This window comes from Ovis aries, chromosome X (genome assembly GCF_016772045.2).
Source record: "Ovis aries strain OAR_USU_Benz2616 breed Rambouillet chromosome X, ARS-UI_Ramb_v3.0, whole genome shotgun sequence".
Lineage (NCBI taxonomy): Eukaryota > Metazoa > Chordata > Mammalia > Artiodactyla > Bovidae > Ovis > Ovis aries.
This window is the reverse complement of record NC_056080.1, coordinates 63055489-63070995: the sequence shown is the minus strand read 5'-3', so window position 1 is coordinate 63070995 and position 15507 is coordinate 63055489. Positions and strand designations below refer to the sequence as shown.

Here is a 15507-nt window from a genome sequence, read left to right as displayed (position 1 = left end):
TGAGGATTGAGTGAGTGAATGTAAAGCACTTAGCACAGGGCCTGGCACACGATAAGTACTATTATGTTTCCTGTTATTAATATTCTCATTAAATTAATGTCTATTAAATATCTATTATGTTTCAGGCTAAAAGAGTTAGTTAGAATTAAAGATTGTCTCCAGATCCCAGATCCGTGGATCATTTTTTTTTTTGGTAACTTAAGTGATTATTGTTTGCCAGGTGCTGTTCTATGTGTTGAGGATTCAGTGTGGAAGAAGATGGGCATCATTCCTGCCTTTATGGAACTCACAGTCTAGTGGAGGAAACACATTAAAAAATCATGAAACTGTCTATACACTTGAATTTGTGATAAGTGTCCTACTGGAAAAGGCCAGTAATTCTCAACAGGAGGCTTTGAATGTAGGCTCTCAAAAATATCTTTGAATGTAATCAAAAAGGTTACTAGGAATACCAAATACAAAGATAGTATCAAGTGTCCTATTAGTGCAAGAAAATGTTAATTCCTTAGCCTTGTCCAGAAAGGTTAGTGAAACTGTGTCTCCTTCCCCATATCCCACTCTGGTTTGGGGTCCTTGATTAGACTGACTAATATCAATCTTCAGAGTTGGGCTTAGGGAATGTCTTTGATGCACTGTGGGATGCACTGGCCTTTCCCAATGTACTCTCTATGGCCATGTACCCCAATGTACCCTCTATACCCCTCCTCCTCTTTCTCATTCTTTTTTCCCTCTCTGTCTAGCTGAGGTTTTCAAGCTGCTTCTTGGGGCTATTAATACTTGGCCACATACAGAGTGAGATGTGTTAGAGCACATCTGCTCAGAATTTGTAGGGGAGGAGGGAGCAAGGTACAATGTGGGGCTGGGCTCTTCTGGGGGAAAGCACAAATGTGGGGAAGGTGAGAGCAACCTGTATAGATGAGTTCTCAATGTTGACAGATAAGGCTGCTTACAAATCAGGTCTCTACCTCGCTTTACTTTCAGATGGGCAAATGAAAGAGACCTAGAAAAGGCTCACATGAGGTGCTAGAGGTAGGGCAAGGACACACAATTTCCATCTCTGTCTCTCTAATGTCTGGCTCAGGGCCTGGTACCATGTAGTCATTCAAGTAAACACTCTTGGAACAAATAATGAGGTCTAGTCTCTTGGTTTCCTAGGCAAGATGGACTGGCAGGGCTGGGGCATGACCTTGATTGGCTACACTTTCCCCCACAAAACAAAGAGCATAGTGTCTGAGCTGGAACCTTCTGAGCCAAATGGATAAGCACAACATAAACACCAGTGTATGTAGTAAAAGCAAGAAGAGGAGAAGTAGGTGAGTGACAAATCTTGAACAACAAGCACTCATGATTTCCCAATGACAATCCAACCAACCAACAAGCAAAACCTTAGCTGTCTTGGAGTAAGCAAAGGAGAGGCAGCTGAGAAGCACAAAATGGCCCATAAATTTCATTCATAAACATTTAGGGCTGATATGATTCTAACCATCAAGAAACACACAGTCCAGCATGTGAGGTGGGCGTAATCACAGACACCTATATGGGGTGCTGTGGGGTATGCGAATGCAGGTGAGGGAAGCATCCAGCAGCCTGAGGAGGGCAGGGAAGGCTCTGTGGAAGCGATGGTGGTGGGATTGTTGCAGTGAGGAGAAAGGGCAAAAAAGGCATGGGGAAGGGTAGTCCAGCAAAGACTGCAGTTAGTGTGCCAAACCAGAAGCTAAGAAGCTTTGTAGGAACAACAGGAAAACAAAGCAGACTGGAAGGAAAAGAAGACCAAGGGGACCAGGTAGCTCAGAAGGGGAGGAGTGGAAGCCAGGGAATCTCTGAGAAAGAAGCAACAGCTCTAGGATTCTTCTTCCTGATTTCTGAAGTTTCACCCTCAGCCTTCAGAATGACTCATTTCTAGAAAGCTTTGGACAGCTGAGGTTTTGTCATAACAGGCTCTCTTCTGATTGCTTCCCTTCAGTCACGCCCTCATTTGGTGTGGTCCTGCAATTTCAGCAATATCGGAATTGCTGTTTGGTCACTCAGTCAGTCTGAGTCTTTGCGACCCCATGGACTGCAGTACGCCAAGCTTCCCTGTCCTTCACCATCTCCTGGAGCTTGCTCAAACTCATGTCCATTGAGTCGGTGATACCATCCAACCACCTCATCCTTTGTCGTCCCCTTCTCCTCCTGCCCTCAATCTTTCCCAGTATCAGGGTCTTTTCCAATGATCTGGCTCTTTGCATCAGGTGGCCAAAGTATTAGAGCTTTAGCGTCAGCATCAGTCCTTCCAATGAATATTCAAGACTGATTTCCTTTAGGATTGGCCGGCTTGATCTCTTTGCAGTCCAAAGGACTCTCCAGAGTCTTCTCTAGCACCACAGTTCGAAAGCATCAGTTCTTCAGTGCTCAGGCTTTATGGTCCAACTCTCACATGTGTACATGACTACTGGAAAAACCATGGCTACGACTATCATGCACCCATGTTGGCCATGTGATGTCTCTGCTTTTATCTATGATGTCTAGGTTTGTCATAGCTTTCCTTCTGAAGAGCATCTTTTAATTTCGTGGGGGCAGTCACCCACCATCTGCAGTGATTTTGGAGCCCCCCAAAATAAAGTCTGTCACTGTTTCCATTGTTTCCCCATCTATTTGCCATGAAGTGATGGGACTGGATGCCATGATCTTAGTTTTTTGATGTTGAACACTAAGCCAGCTTTTTCATTCTCCTCTTTTACCCTCATCAAGAGGCTCTTTATGTCAGCTTCCAAAATGTTTACTGATTTTTATATTTCTATTATTATTTTAAAATTTTGAACAACTTTTGGTTCTGCATTTTCTATACCTTATGATTTTTATTTTATGGATGTGATAGCTTTGCACATATCTTTGAGTATAGTATTTATAATTTTTTGATTCTTCTATTCTTGATATCCTTGCAATTATTTCTGCATTGTAATATGTGTTTACTTTGGTTATTGCTTTTCATAATGAAAATTTTACAAAAATATCTGGTGATGAGTATTTTGATTTCATAAAGACTTCATAAAATTCTTATTACAAAAAAAAAAAAAGAGGCTCTTTAGTTCCTCTTTGCTTTCTGCCACTAGAGTGGTATCATCTGCATATCTGAAGTTGTTGATATTTCTCTTGATTTCAGCTTGCGATTCATCCAGCCCAGCATTTCGCATGATGTACTTTCATATAAGTTAAATAAGCAGGGTGATAATATATAGCATTGACATATTCCTTTCCCAATTTTAAGCCAGTCTGTTGTTCCACTTCCAGTTCTAACTGTTGCTTCATGACCTGCATACAGGTTTCTTAGGAAACAGGTAAGGTGATATGGTATTCCCATCTCTTGAAGAGTTTTCCACATTTTTTTGTGATCCACACGGTCAAACTTCATTTAGTGTAGTCAATGAAGCTGAAATAGATGTTTTTCTGGAATTCTCTTGCTTTTTCTTTGCTGAATAGGAGATCCTATCTAATACCAGGCATTGTGTTAGGTACTACACAAGGGACATATCGATACATAGTCCCTTCTTTCACCAACTTTTTATTGGGGTTCTACTACAAGCGTGGAATTGTTCTAGGTTGACAGTTGTGTGTCTGGTGGGTCATGGGGCTGGCAGGGTGTGAGAGAAATGCACACAGCATCAATACAAGGATTAGGGCCATCAGAGAACTATGAAGAAGACAGAGGGGAAGGCTAGTAGCTGTGTGACCCTGGACAAGACATTTCCCCTCTCTGAGTCTCCTCTGGAAAAAGGGACTAATCATATTTATTTGCTGTGAGGACTAGTGGTAATGTTTGAAAAGTTCTCAGGCAGTGTGTGACACCCAGGAGCTGCTTCATGGTACTGGCATTCAGCTATGGAGAGGTGCTCTGACAAGCAGAGATTCATGTTGATGTATGGCAAAACCAATACAATATTGTAAAGTAATTAGCTTCCAATTAAATAAATTTAAATTAAAAAAATAAAAATAAACTCTGCCCAATCAAGCAGAGAAGCAGAGAGCATGATCTGTCTTGAGGTGGCCTGGGAGACCAAGAAGTCTGCAGCTTTGCTTTGGCACAGGGACTACTTTCATTTGGTGGGAGCCTCAGGTTTGTGGAGGGGAACAGAAGGACAGAAGACTGGACTTTGGTGAATGGGGATGTTTTCCTTATAAATCACTTTATGTCTGGAGATCAGCAGCTCTAGAAAGAACCTATATGTGTGTTGGTCGCTCAATTGTATCCAACTCCTCCTGACCCCATGGACTATGGCCCACCAGGCTCCTCTGTCCATAGGATTCTCCAGGCAAGAATACTGGAGTGGGTTGCCATTCCCTTCTCCAGGGATCTTCCTGACCCAGGAATCAAACTGGGGTCTCCTGCACTGTGGGTAGATCCTTTACCATCTGAGCCACCTGGGAAGCCCAGAAAGAACCTACTGAAAGTAAATGAACCCAAGAGTAGTGGCTGGAGAAGGGGACAGAGGGGGCCAGAAATTGATATTTCAAAATGTCTTGGAAGTCGTGAGATCATTTCTCAGAGCAGGCAGGCTGGGGAGAATGCAGTATCTAGTGTCTTGATTCAGGCTAGAATGACCTAACATGTCTATTTGCCAGAGACTGAGGGGTTGCCCAGGACACAGGACCTTCAGTGCTAAAACAAAGGCTCACTGGGACAGCTGGTCTCCTACATAAGGCCTTGGTCACTGTCTCCTGGACTTCAGCAGGCTGCTCCCTGCTGCCCTCCTTTCCTTTGATCCTTTGCTGCCAGAGGATTGCTGTCAAACAGAGCTCTTACCCTCTGCCCTATTTCCAACCCTCCAAAGGCTCCCATGGCCTCTGCGATCAAGTTTGAACCCCAAAGCCTGGCCTCCAGAGCTCTTTCTACAATGGTTTCTGCCCTCCTTGAAAGACTCATTTCCCATAACTTTCACAACACACCGGATACAGTCTCTTTTTCCCAACCAGGAAGTGCCCTTTGCTATTCTGGGCCTTGGCCCATGGTGGTCTATTTATTAGCCTAACTCTTACCCATGCTTCAAGGTTCAGTGAAAATGTCATTGTCTGAAATTCTCCACCCTGTTCTCTCCTCTGGATTCCCAAGGTACATTATACATATTTTTAGGAGAACACATATTAGGAAGTTAGTGTAGATTCCAGTGCTGTATCAAGCTTCTAGTGGGATGCTCCATGTACAGTAAGTTTTTGGCATATATATCTTGGATTATCAGCATATTCACATGATTCAAAAATTAAAAGCGCCTATTGGAAAATTCAATGAAAAGTCTCCTTCCCACTCCTGGCCTCTAACAACCCCACATCCCTCCTCCTCCAGGGATATTTTGTGTGAATCCAAGCAAATAAGGTAATTTGCTTTGTTAAATGAATAAAGGAAATAGCATGAGAAACCTGGAAACAATCCAAATGTTCAAAATCTGGGCCTGGCTAAGTAAGCTATTATATAGCAATCTTATAGACTAATCAGCAGTCATTAAAATTATTATAAGGCAGACTCTATAGTATATGATACACTAAGATTTCAAAGTCAAGTATAAAGCAGACCTCTTCACTGATTATACTTTGTGAAAATGTGGTCCCTTCAGTGATAGGATGAAAGTAGGTCTGAGAGAGAAATGATTGCTGCTTTAAGGTGAAGGGATACTAGGTTTTCTTTTATGGAAAGTTGTTTGAATATGAAAAGAAAGAGGCTGCATTATGGTGAATCTGCCTGACAAAGAAGCATGATTCATGATGGGATTCATTCATTCAGCAATTCATTCTGCAGACACTGAATGCCGGCTTTGTGAAGGGGAGAAGGCCAGACACAGTGCCGAGCTTCTCAGGAAGAGAACTAAATAGGCAAAGGGGCCCTAAGAAGCTCTAATGGAGCCAGAAGGGTGGGGAATGAGGAGTGGAATGAGTTCATTGCCAGGCTGTTGAATTTGCATTTTTGTTCATCAAGAGGCACTGTGTGGTAGATGATAGGATATAGGTCAGGGAGCTTAGCAGAAAGATCAGGGCCATCAGCACACATGTGGTCAGTCACGGAGGGTGGAGGCGGGGTGAGCTCACCTAGACAGAAGGTAGACAAGGAAAGGAAAAGACAGGTTCCATAAAGCTGGTGATGAGCCTTTCTGCCAATCTCTCAATGTCTGAGCCCAGGACAAGGGCAGCAGGATAGCAGACGTGCTATCTATCGCTGAGTGTGGAAGGGCCTCAGAATTTAGGCAGAAATCTGCCCTCCCGGCCCCTGGCTGAAAAGTCATGTGCTCATGGCCTGGGACTGGTCTCAGTTGTCCAGGAGGGCCTGGTAGATCAAGAAGGGGAGAGGGCTTTGACTGGCTTAGAAAATATGTAGGAACCCCTAGGTGAGGGTGGAACAGAGGTTTTGAAAGATTTACTTGTACCAACATCAGTTAGGGCTGGGAGGGGAGAGCAGGTGGGCCTGGCCTTGGGAGCAGGAATATTCTACAGGCTGAGGGATGTGGGGCCCCAGGAAGGGGAGATTTATGAGTCAGGGATGTTCCCTTGGTGTGCAGGTCTCAGATGCACCCTTGAAGGGCCTGGCAGGCAAAACTGATGGAATTGTTGCTCAAAATTTAGAGAGAGGAGGGGAGTGGTTATCACTAGAGCAGGGTGTCTCACCCACCTTCATATGTCCTCCTTGCTTTGTACTTCCTAGGGAGCATGGTGGACTGGAAGGATGTGGCCTGTGGAGTCAGGCCCACCTGGAATCCAGGCCCAGCTCAACTCTGAGGACCAAGTGATCTTTGAGAAATCCCGTCTCTGAGCTTCAAGTTCCTCATTTACAGACTGAGGCAATAATATGATCTACCATGGGCTTTTGTTGTATTAACTCCTTGTATACAGTAGGTACTCAATACATGGCAGTTATTTTTATTCATGCTCCCACACAGGAATAGGCTAGCCTAAATCATTGCCATGTTGTACTCTCTTGGAGGGACTTATTGCCAGGTGGAACAAGAAACTGAAATTAAGACTTTGTTTACCATCCTTTCACATACATTTGTCAAGGGTGACCTGGTGGGCAGATAAGCAAAATCCAGTTCTCAATTTCTACTGCATGTAACAATTCTTTCCTATGCTGGTCATCTCCAGCCACAAAGAAAAGCATGTCACAAACCTTTTCGCTGGTGGTGATATATGTGTGCTCTGTCGCTCAGTCATGTCCAACTCTTTGTGGCCCCATGGACCATAGCCCACAAGGCTCCTCTGTCCATGGGATTTCCCAGGCAAGAATACTGGAGTGGGTTGCCATTTCCTCCTCCAGGGTATCTTCCCGACCCAGGGATCGAAACTGCATCTCCTGTGGCTCCTGAATTAGCAGGCTTCCCTTGTGGCTCAGCTGGTAAAGAATCTGCCTGCAATGTGGGAGACCTGGGTTCGATCCCTGGAGAAGGGACAGGCTACCCACTCCAGAATTCTGGCCTGAAGAACCCCATGGACTTATAGTCCATTGGGTTGCAAAGAGTTGGACACGACTGAGTGACTTTCACTTTACTTCACTTCACTTTACTTCTTTACCACTGAGCCACCTGGGGAACCCCAAAGCAATGGGGGCATAGGGGTTATAGTTGTGAAACACTGAATCAAAAAAAATACATCCCCTCCTCTGGCTTCCAAACTTACAAATAATTGTGCCGTGTTTTATAATTGTTCAAAGTGCTTTTCCATATTTGATTTCATTAACTCCTCATTCTGGCCTGTGAGGTAAGTAGGCCAGATACTGTTAGCATCTGACAAAACACACATCTCCTTTCTATGGAGTGTGAGGGAACTGAGCCAAGGTTAAACTGTACCTTGGATGAATGGGTGAAAAGTAATATGAGGAAACGACATGCAGGTGTAGGAAGGGGCTGTTTTGCAAGGAGGCAACGGTCACAGTGCTATCTTGGGTGTCCGACAGAACCAGGTGGCAGTGTGTCTATTGTGCTGATGAGCAAACTGGAGGCCCACAGCAAGCAGAGGAGGATTTTGGCTTTCAGAAGACACAGAGAGGTGGATCAAGTTTCAAAAGCTTTATCCTTTACATGTTGTTTTAAATGACAGCAGTGACCCTGGTGACCTGGGTGGCCTGGGTCACCTGGCTAGGGAGCAGCAGAGCCCAGAGGATAGACTCTAACTCAGAACACTTAACTCCAGTTTCTTGAGCTTGGAATCTGCTCACTCAGTCCCCTGCCCTGTATTTCTTACAGGGATGTTGAAAAGAATGAGTGGAAAGGACAAATCACCACATAATGGCTTTAAAAGAAATAGTGCTCAGTATTCACCTTTTCTAAATAATTGTCCTCCATGTGAGAGCTACAGAGGGCAGATACTTTGGCTGCACTGATATTTGCACAGTCCATGTATTTATTTAGCTGTGTTACTGAACTAAGTCACTCACTGTATTTCCCCACGCTGGTTTCCCTCCCTGTAAAATGAAGGCATCATCTCCTGCCCGACAGACTGTGAGAATGAAATAAGCAGCATAGATGAAATAAACATAGTGCAACCTACTATTATTAATATCTGTGGAATGCTTTGAGTCCTGGCTTCCTGAAGTGCACCAAACAGAACTCACTCTAGGACCCTGAAATGCCTTGTTATGGTGAGAAGGTGTTTTTTGTTTGTTTGTTTTTAGCAACCCGGTTGGCAGGAGCAGAGGACTGGGGAGGAAAATGGAGGTAGATGGGTTTGCTCACCGCCTCTGTCTTCTTATCCTCCATCTGAGGGGGAAATGGCAGGGGGGAGGCAGGCTGGCATAACCTTTTGTTTGGTGAGTCAGCTAAAAAGGAATTTCTAGAGTTCCAATAACGTGTAAGTGGTGGTTTGGGCTTGAATTTTTAAAGCTGCTCCCTTTTTAAGCCCTTTTAAGATGCATAACAAAAGCACAAGCAATTGGGAAGCACATGGAAAATGATAGAAGCAGAGCTTCTTACTCATGTGAACTTGAAGAGATCATTCAGCTTCTCTGGGCTTGTTTTCTCACCTGTAAAATGGGGACAATGCCACCTATTTTGCAAGGTCACTGAGTGTTAATAGCATGTGAAAGTGCTGGCTCCAGTACCTGGCACAGAACAGAGCTCCCCATATTTATCTGTCCATTTCCTTTCCCGTCCTAGTGGACAGACTGTAGTCACTGGGCTCAGATGAAAACACTTCAGTCTGTTATACATTGAACTCTTACAACAATCCCATGAAACAGCTCACCTGCAAATGTAAGAAAACAGAGGAGCAGTTCAGAGATTATATTGCCCAAGGTCACACAGCTTTCAACTTTAAAGCCAGAATTCAAAACCACCTTGTCTAGTTTGCCTCTTAGATATCAGAATGTGAGGGGGCTTAATCAAGCTGATCTTCTGAAAAGACCATCTTTAAATAGACTCGGACCAAGGGGAAAACCCTAACCTGGCCCATTTGGGGAATGAGCTCAGGGTGGAGTTTGGAGGGCAGGAAATAGGCCATTGCTAGAGGCAGCCTGGCAATAATTGGAAGAGAACTAAAAAAATGAATGTTTGCTTCCCACATCCTTGGAGAAGTTAATCTGTGCTCCACCAGTTTCAGGAGCTTATGTTGTGAGGGTGACATGAACCCTTTATTAAGCAATTTACAAATGTATTATTGGTAGTTTTCTGTCATCTGCCACTAAACACAACCTCCTACTCATCGCCTGACAGCACTCCACATAACACCCTGCAAAGGAAAGGGAACTAAGTCTCCTTTTCAAACCCCTCTCCTAAGCTAGACTGCAGGAGCTAGAATAGGAAGGCTGAGTCATCTTCTTAACAGAAAATCTAAGTGTACCAAAGCCACATAGAACAAAAGTATGTTTTCTATACAGATCATTTGTTTCAACACATGGTTGCTGTTCTAGGGTATCAACTCAGGAGCTGAGGGTGTCTTCTCTTTACTGCAGAAAGCAGGTACTTTTCCTTGTCATCGTTGCCGTCCCCTCTTGTCCACTCCGTTATTGGCATGACTGCAGGCACCTTATTACCAGCAAAATGACCACCACAGCACACTGACTGCTTGGGACCATGCCAGGTATGCATAGAACAGGCAAAGAGGGCCAAAATGATCTTCTTGCAGCCCGCTTAAGAGTTAGGCTATAGCCTCAACTATTCTTTACCCTAAGGGTTTCAGATAATTCTAGAGTAAAGGCCCCAGTCTCAGATGCACACACAAGGATGGCTCTCATAGTGCTTTATGTTTCCTCATTTCTCATGGCTGAGGCAAGGAAGACTGGGTAGATAGGATTATTGTGATCAGTTCGTTTATAGCTAAAATTCCTGAAAACAGGGTCATATGACAGGAAAAGTCCTGGCTTTTGTGCTCATTCCTATAAAGCAAGTGTTGGGTTAGTTCACAGTACCAGGGCAGGAAGGAGAAAGCAAGCTCCAGCTAGCCTGGGCAGCTCTGATGCTGGGTAACTCACGGCCTATGTCGAAGAGAGATGACCAGGATCTTGCCATAAGCACAGGGACCCACAGCTGACCCCCTTCCCCCAAGTCTCCCAAAAAAGCAGCTGATACCATTATTTCTGCACAGGTGCATGTGATAGAAGGGAACCTTTATTTTATTATTTTTTTTCAAGATAATTCATACAGTCTTGATTGATTATACAGAGTCATTTCTCAGTCTTTTCTTTCCACTTAAGAAAATTAAAATATACCATGATGAGAATGATTAATGCCAAAACAAGATTTCTGGCTTATCATTTAGGGTACAAATACACACTTCATTGCTTGACATTTTATTGAACACTAAGCAAGACTAAGCATCTCTGCCTTCGTTGTACACAGCTGAAGCAGAAGACCAGGGATGGGGAGACGGCATAGTTGTCCTTGGCAGGCAAGATGTAAGCCCCTGTTGTCCTGTCTTGTTGTGGGGAGGCTAACCCATGTTCTGCCGGTTGCCATAACCTCTAGGATGGGTGTCCTTCCAGTCATCCCACTCTCGAGCTTTGCGGACTGCCTGATCATCCTCTTCCTCCTCATGCTCCTGATCTTCTTGTTGCTGAGCTGCTCTTTTAAACTCTGCCCAATCAAAAATGAGAAAGCAGGGGTGAGGAAAGGAGGGACTGTCATGGGCCCCAGCTCCACTCTGAATGCGACCACATAACATGAAGACAAGGAAAATATAGCTAGCTGTCTACCCTGGGACAAGCAGAATTGGGGACAGTACTTAATATTACTTAACAGGTGACATGTAAGACAAAATTCTCTGAGCTGTTTTCATAAGAAGGCAAACGCATAAAAGTTGCCCCTCAAAATGAATTATATTTTGGGAAAGAATTGCTAAAATGGCTAAGCCCTCACAACAGAAAACAAATGCCAACTGACCAACAAAACCCCAGCAAACCAAAAACACTGAAGTATTTCCATAGTATAGTGGTTATCCCACTAGCATTACAAAACATTAAAGTAAAAAATATTTGATTTTATGATTTGTGATTTGACTATAGGTGACTGCTCCTCCTCCTTCCATTTCCTTTATTACAGTTCAAGAATTTTATGTGTAAAACTGGGTATCACAGGGCAGTTGAACCCACCAGAAATTAATGTATGTTATTTTGCACATGTTTGGAACAGGGTGTGAGGTCCAAATGGCACTTGTCATGCAGTGTACACTCAAAAGAAATGAAACTAAATGCTCCATTTCTCTTTTGCACTGAATTTTTCTTTCTGCTGTGAGGTAAGGGGAACATTTCCTAGCTACCTTGAATTTGCCCATGAGAAATACTCTCATCACTATGATAAAGAATGAAATATGTAGGGAACCTGATCTCTTTTAATAGCTTAAGAGTCTTGTGTTCTATTTAACCCTTTTATTGTAAAATAAAAGATACTGGAAATCACACAAAAATACATATAACTTAAACTTTCATAAGGAGGCTATACCTTTATAGCCTCCTCTTGGGTCAAGAAATAGATTTTCTGTACCCATCCACAAGGCTTCTCTATGAGCATCCAAATCATATCCTCGCCCTCCAAAGGTAACCACTATATTACCTTTTATAGTAATAAGTGTTTCGAGTTTATTATCCAAGCATGCATCCCTAGACCCCAGAGTTGTCCATTTCTACATTGATTTTTTACTCAAAGATCTTTAGTACAGAGTTGTGCAACCATCACTACAATCCAATTTAAAAAATTTTTACCACCCCAGGACTTTCCTGGTGGTCCAGAAGCTAAGACTCCATGCTCCCAGTGCAGGGAGCCCAGGTTCGGTCCCTGGTCAGAGAACTAGATCTCACATGCTTCAATTAAGACCCAACACAGCCAAATAAATATTAAAAATTGCTGTCTCAAAGAAATTTTCTATCACCCCTAAAAGATTCCTTGTACTCATTTGCAGTTAATTCTCATTACTTCCTTCCCTGGAAATCATTAATCTACCTTCTATCTCTACAGATTTGCTTATTCTGAAGATTTCACATAAATGGAATCAAGTAACATGTGGTCTTTTGTGTCTGACTTCTCTCACTTAGCATTATGTTTCTGAGGTTAGTTTTACCCATTTAAAAATATTTTGATATATATATTTTTTTCTAATAGTTATTTTTATTTTTATTTTTTTATTTTTATTTTTTCATATTTCTTTTCTTTTTTTTTATTTTTAGTTTTTTATTTTTTACATTTTCTTCAATCCCTTTCTTTCTTTACAAGTTATCTATCGAAGAGGCTGGAGCATTTGACCTGTAGTTTCTGAAAACATCTGGATTTTGCTGACTACATAGTAGTGATGGAGTCCAACATGTTCTTCTGTATTTGTGCAGATTGGCAAGTGGTCACAGAGCTTGATGTGACTCAGGGTTGATTCCTTCCACATGAAAATAGGTGGTGTTGGCACACAGTATTTGTGCCTCACATGCTGTGATGTTAGCAGCTGTTGATGCTCAATGTCTATATTCATTAATTTTCCTGGGGTTTCAAAAAGGTGATACTCTTAACTTTAACATTTTTTTTTTTTTTTACTAAGTAGAATGCTTTTATAAAGACAGGCTTCCCCTCATCTACTACTATTTAGTCACCCAGAAAAAAAGGACAAGATAAATGCCTGATTCTTTCACTTTAATTTACCATTTCTCAAGGCACTAAATTAGCTCCTTACCATCCTTTGAAATTGAACAATTATTCTTTTTAAATACAGTTATGGACTCATGGATTTGGTGGGACTCATATTTGGTGGGTTTCAATGAATTGCAATGACTTCTAAAAGATGTTCCAACTTTTAAATTTTAGAATAGTTTTAATTTACAGAAAAATTGTGATAGTACAGAGTTCTTATACATCTGTACCCCATTTCCCTTTATTGTTAACATCTTACAGTACTATGGTTTGTGTGTCATAACTAATGAACCAATACTGATACATACATAATTAACAACTAAAGCTCATACTTTATTCAGATTTCCTTAGGTTTCACCTAATGTCCTATTTTTTTTTTCTCTTGGTTCCAGGATTGCATCAAATATTCCATATTACATTTAGTCCCCTGTCTCCTTAGTCTGCTCTTGGCTGTGACAATTTCCCCCTTTCCTAGTTTTTGATGACTTGGATAGTTTTGAGGTATACTCAGGTATTTTGCAGAATGTTCCTCAACCTGGCACTGCCTGATGTTTTTCTCATAATTAGACTAGGGGTTATGACTTGGAGGAGAATAACACAGAGAGGCTCCCTCCTCATCACAGCAAATCCAGGCTATATACCTTATTACATGACTTATTACTGCTGATGTTAACTAGGATCACTTAAGGTAGTGTTTGTAGGGTTCCCAACTGTGAAGTTACTGCTCCTCCCTTCTTCTACATTATAGTCTTTGGAAGCAAGTAACTAAACACAGCCTACTTACAAAGTGAGGAGTTATGCTTCACCTCCTTGAGACAGGTGTAGACAGATGTATACACACAAATTTTGAATTTTTCTGTACAGTTTAGTCATTTATTTCTATCACTATACACTCATGGATACTTGTTTTATAATTTTTGTTATAATCCAATACTGTTATTTTCCTGCTCACATTCTTCCAGTTTTGGCCAGTGACAGTTCTTTCAGCAGGCTCTGTGTCACATTAACACCTCAATAGTTTGTTTGCTCTTATTTTTTCAGAGTTTCTTCATTTTCTAGAGTACAAGATATTTCAGGTTCATCTTTTACATTCCCTGCTCCAATACTAGAATTACCCATTTCTCTAAAGAGCCCTTGGTTCCTTTAATTGTACCCAAGTTTTGGGTACTAGATGTACTCGTTGCTACTGGCAATTATCCTTTTGGAAGCCAAACTGTCTGGCCTGTGGAAACATCTTCAAATTGGCTTCTGAGACTTTTTGATATGACTGTGGTAGTCTTTTAAAGCTTCTTTCCTATCTTCTATGACAAGATGTTCCAAGTTAATCTTATTTCCAGACCTGGAATTAGCTATCTCTCTAATACATCCTGGTTTCTTTGAATGGGATGGTATTTCAAGAACACAAACTGAGTTACTAGGTGTGCTCACTGCTTCTGGGCTATTCATTATTTCTAAGTCTTTTCAGTGGATAAAGCAGAAGTGTGTCTGTGTATGTTTACTTTTAAATAAAATTCCTCATGAGTTCATATTCAAGACTACAGGGCTGTTTTGTTTCTAACTTAAATTCTTTTGAAGTACATCTGTATTCTTCCACACTAAAAGTCTTAGCCCTCAAAAGACAGACGATAATGGAATTTGAATAATTACCCATAATTACTCAGTTGTATTATCTCACAATACACAGTCTTGGAATAACAATAATACTGCTACCAATATAACTGCTGAGAATAGTTCATTTTTTTTCGCATGTGCTTTCCCCATTTCTTCATTAAAAAAAGTTATGCTATGTTATCAGAGCCCAGGGTATACAGGTATTAATACTCTACTCCCTCCCTTTTAAATCTCATTTAGTCTTAGTTCTATATGTAACTATTTATTTAATGTTAACCACCAGTCCTGATATCAGTGTCTTTTATTTCGGTTGTCTTATGTTCATTCTTCAGCAAATTTCTCAGTAAGGGATTATGGAACCAATATTTCCTGAGTTCTAGCAGCATGTTGATAAATACCTGTGCCATTTATACCTAAAAGTCATTTTTACCAGATATAATGTCCTTGACTTACATTTTTTCCCCTTGAATATCTTAAATGTTACTCCATTTTCTCCTAGTACAAAGTATTGGTGTCAAAAAGTTTGAAGATGATCTAATTTTCCTTCCTTTACAAACTACCTATTGTTTTTGCTGAAGTATCCAAGACATTTCTTCTGTTTAAAAAGAAAAATCTAGTAATTTTATTAGAATGTGAATTTTGTTGTTGGTCATTCTGGGTCAAAATTCTCAGGTATTGTGCTTTTTAAAATCAAATGTTTTTTTTTTTAGTTCCAGGAAAGTTTCCTCAATATTACTTTTAAGCATTTATTTCCTTTCCTTGCTTTAGTTTTCTTTTTCAGATAATCTTATTCCATATGCTTCTGCTAACTTTTCATGTTTCACTTTTTCTAGAATTCTGT

At 41.4% G+C, this 15507-nt stretch overlaps 1 protein-coding gene across 1 annotated transcript in view; it reads right to left on the bottom strand.

Moving 5' to 3' along the window:
* Positions 1–10538: 10538 nt before the first annotated feature.
* Positions 10539–15507, bottom strand: part of IGBP1 (immunoglobulin binding protein 1) — a 44983-nt gene continuing 40014 nt past the window's right edge. Inside the window, exon 6 of the mRNA XM_004022151.5 lies at positions 10539–11021. Coding sequence (XP_004022200.1) covers positions 10879–11021 — 143 coding nt within the window. The 3' untranslated portion in view covers positions 10539–10878. The remainder of the gene's footprint in view (positions 11022–15507) is intronic.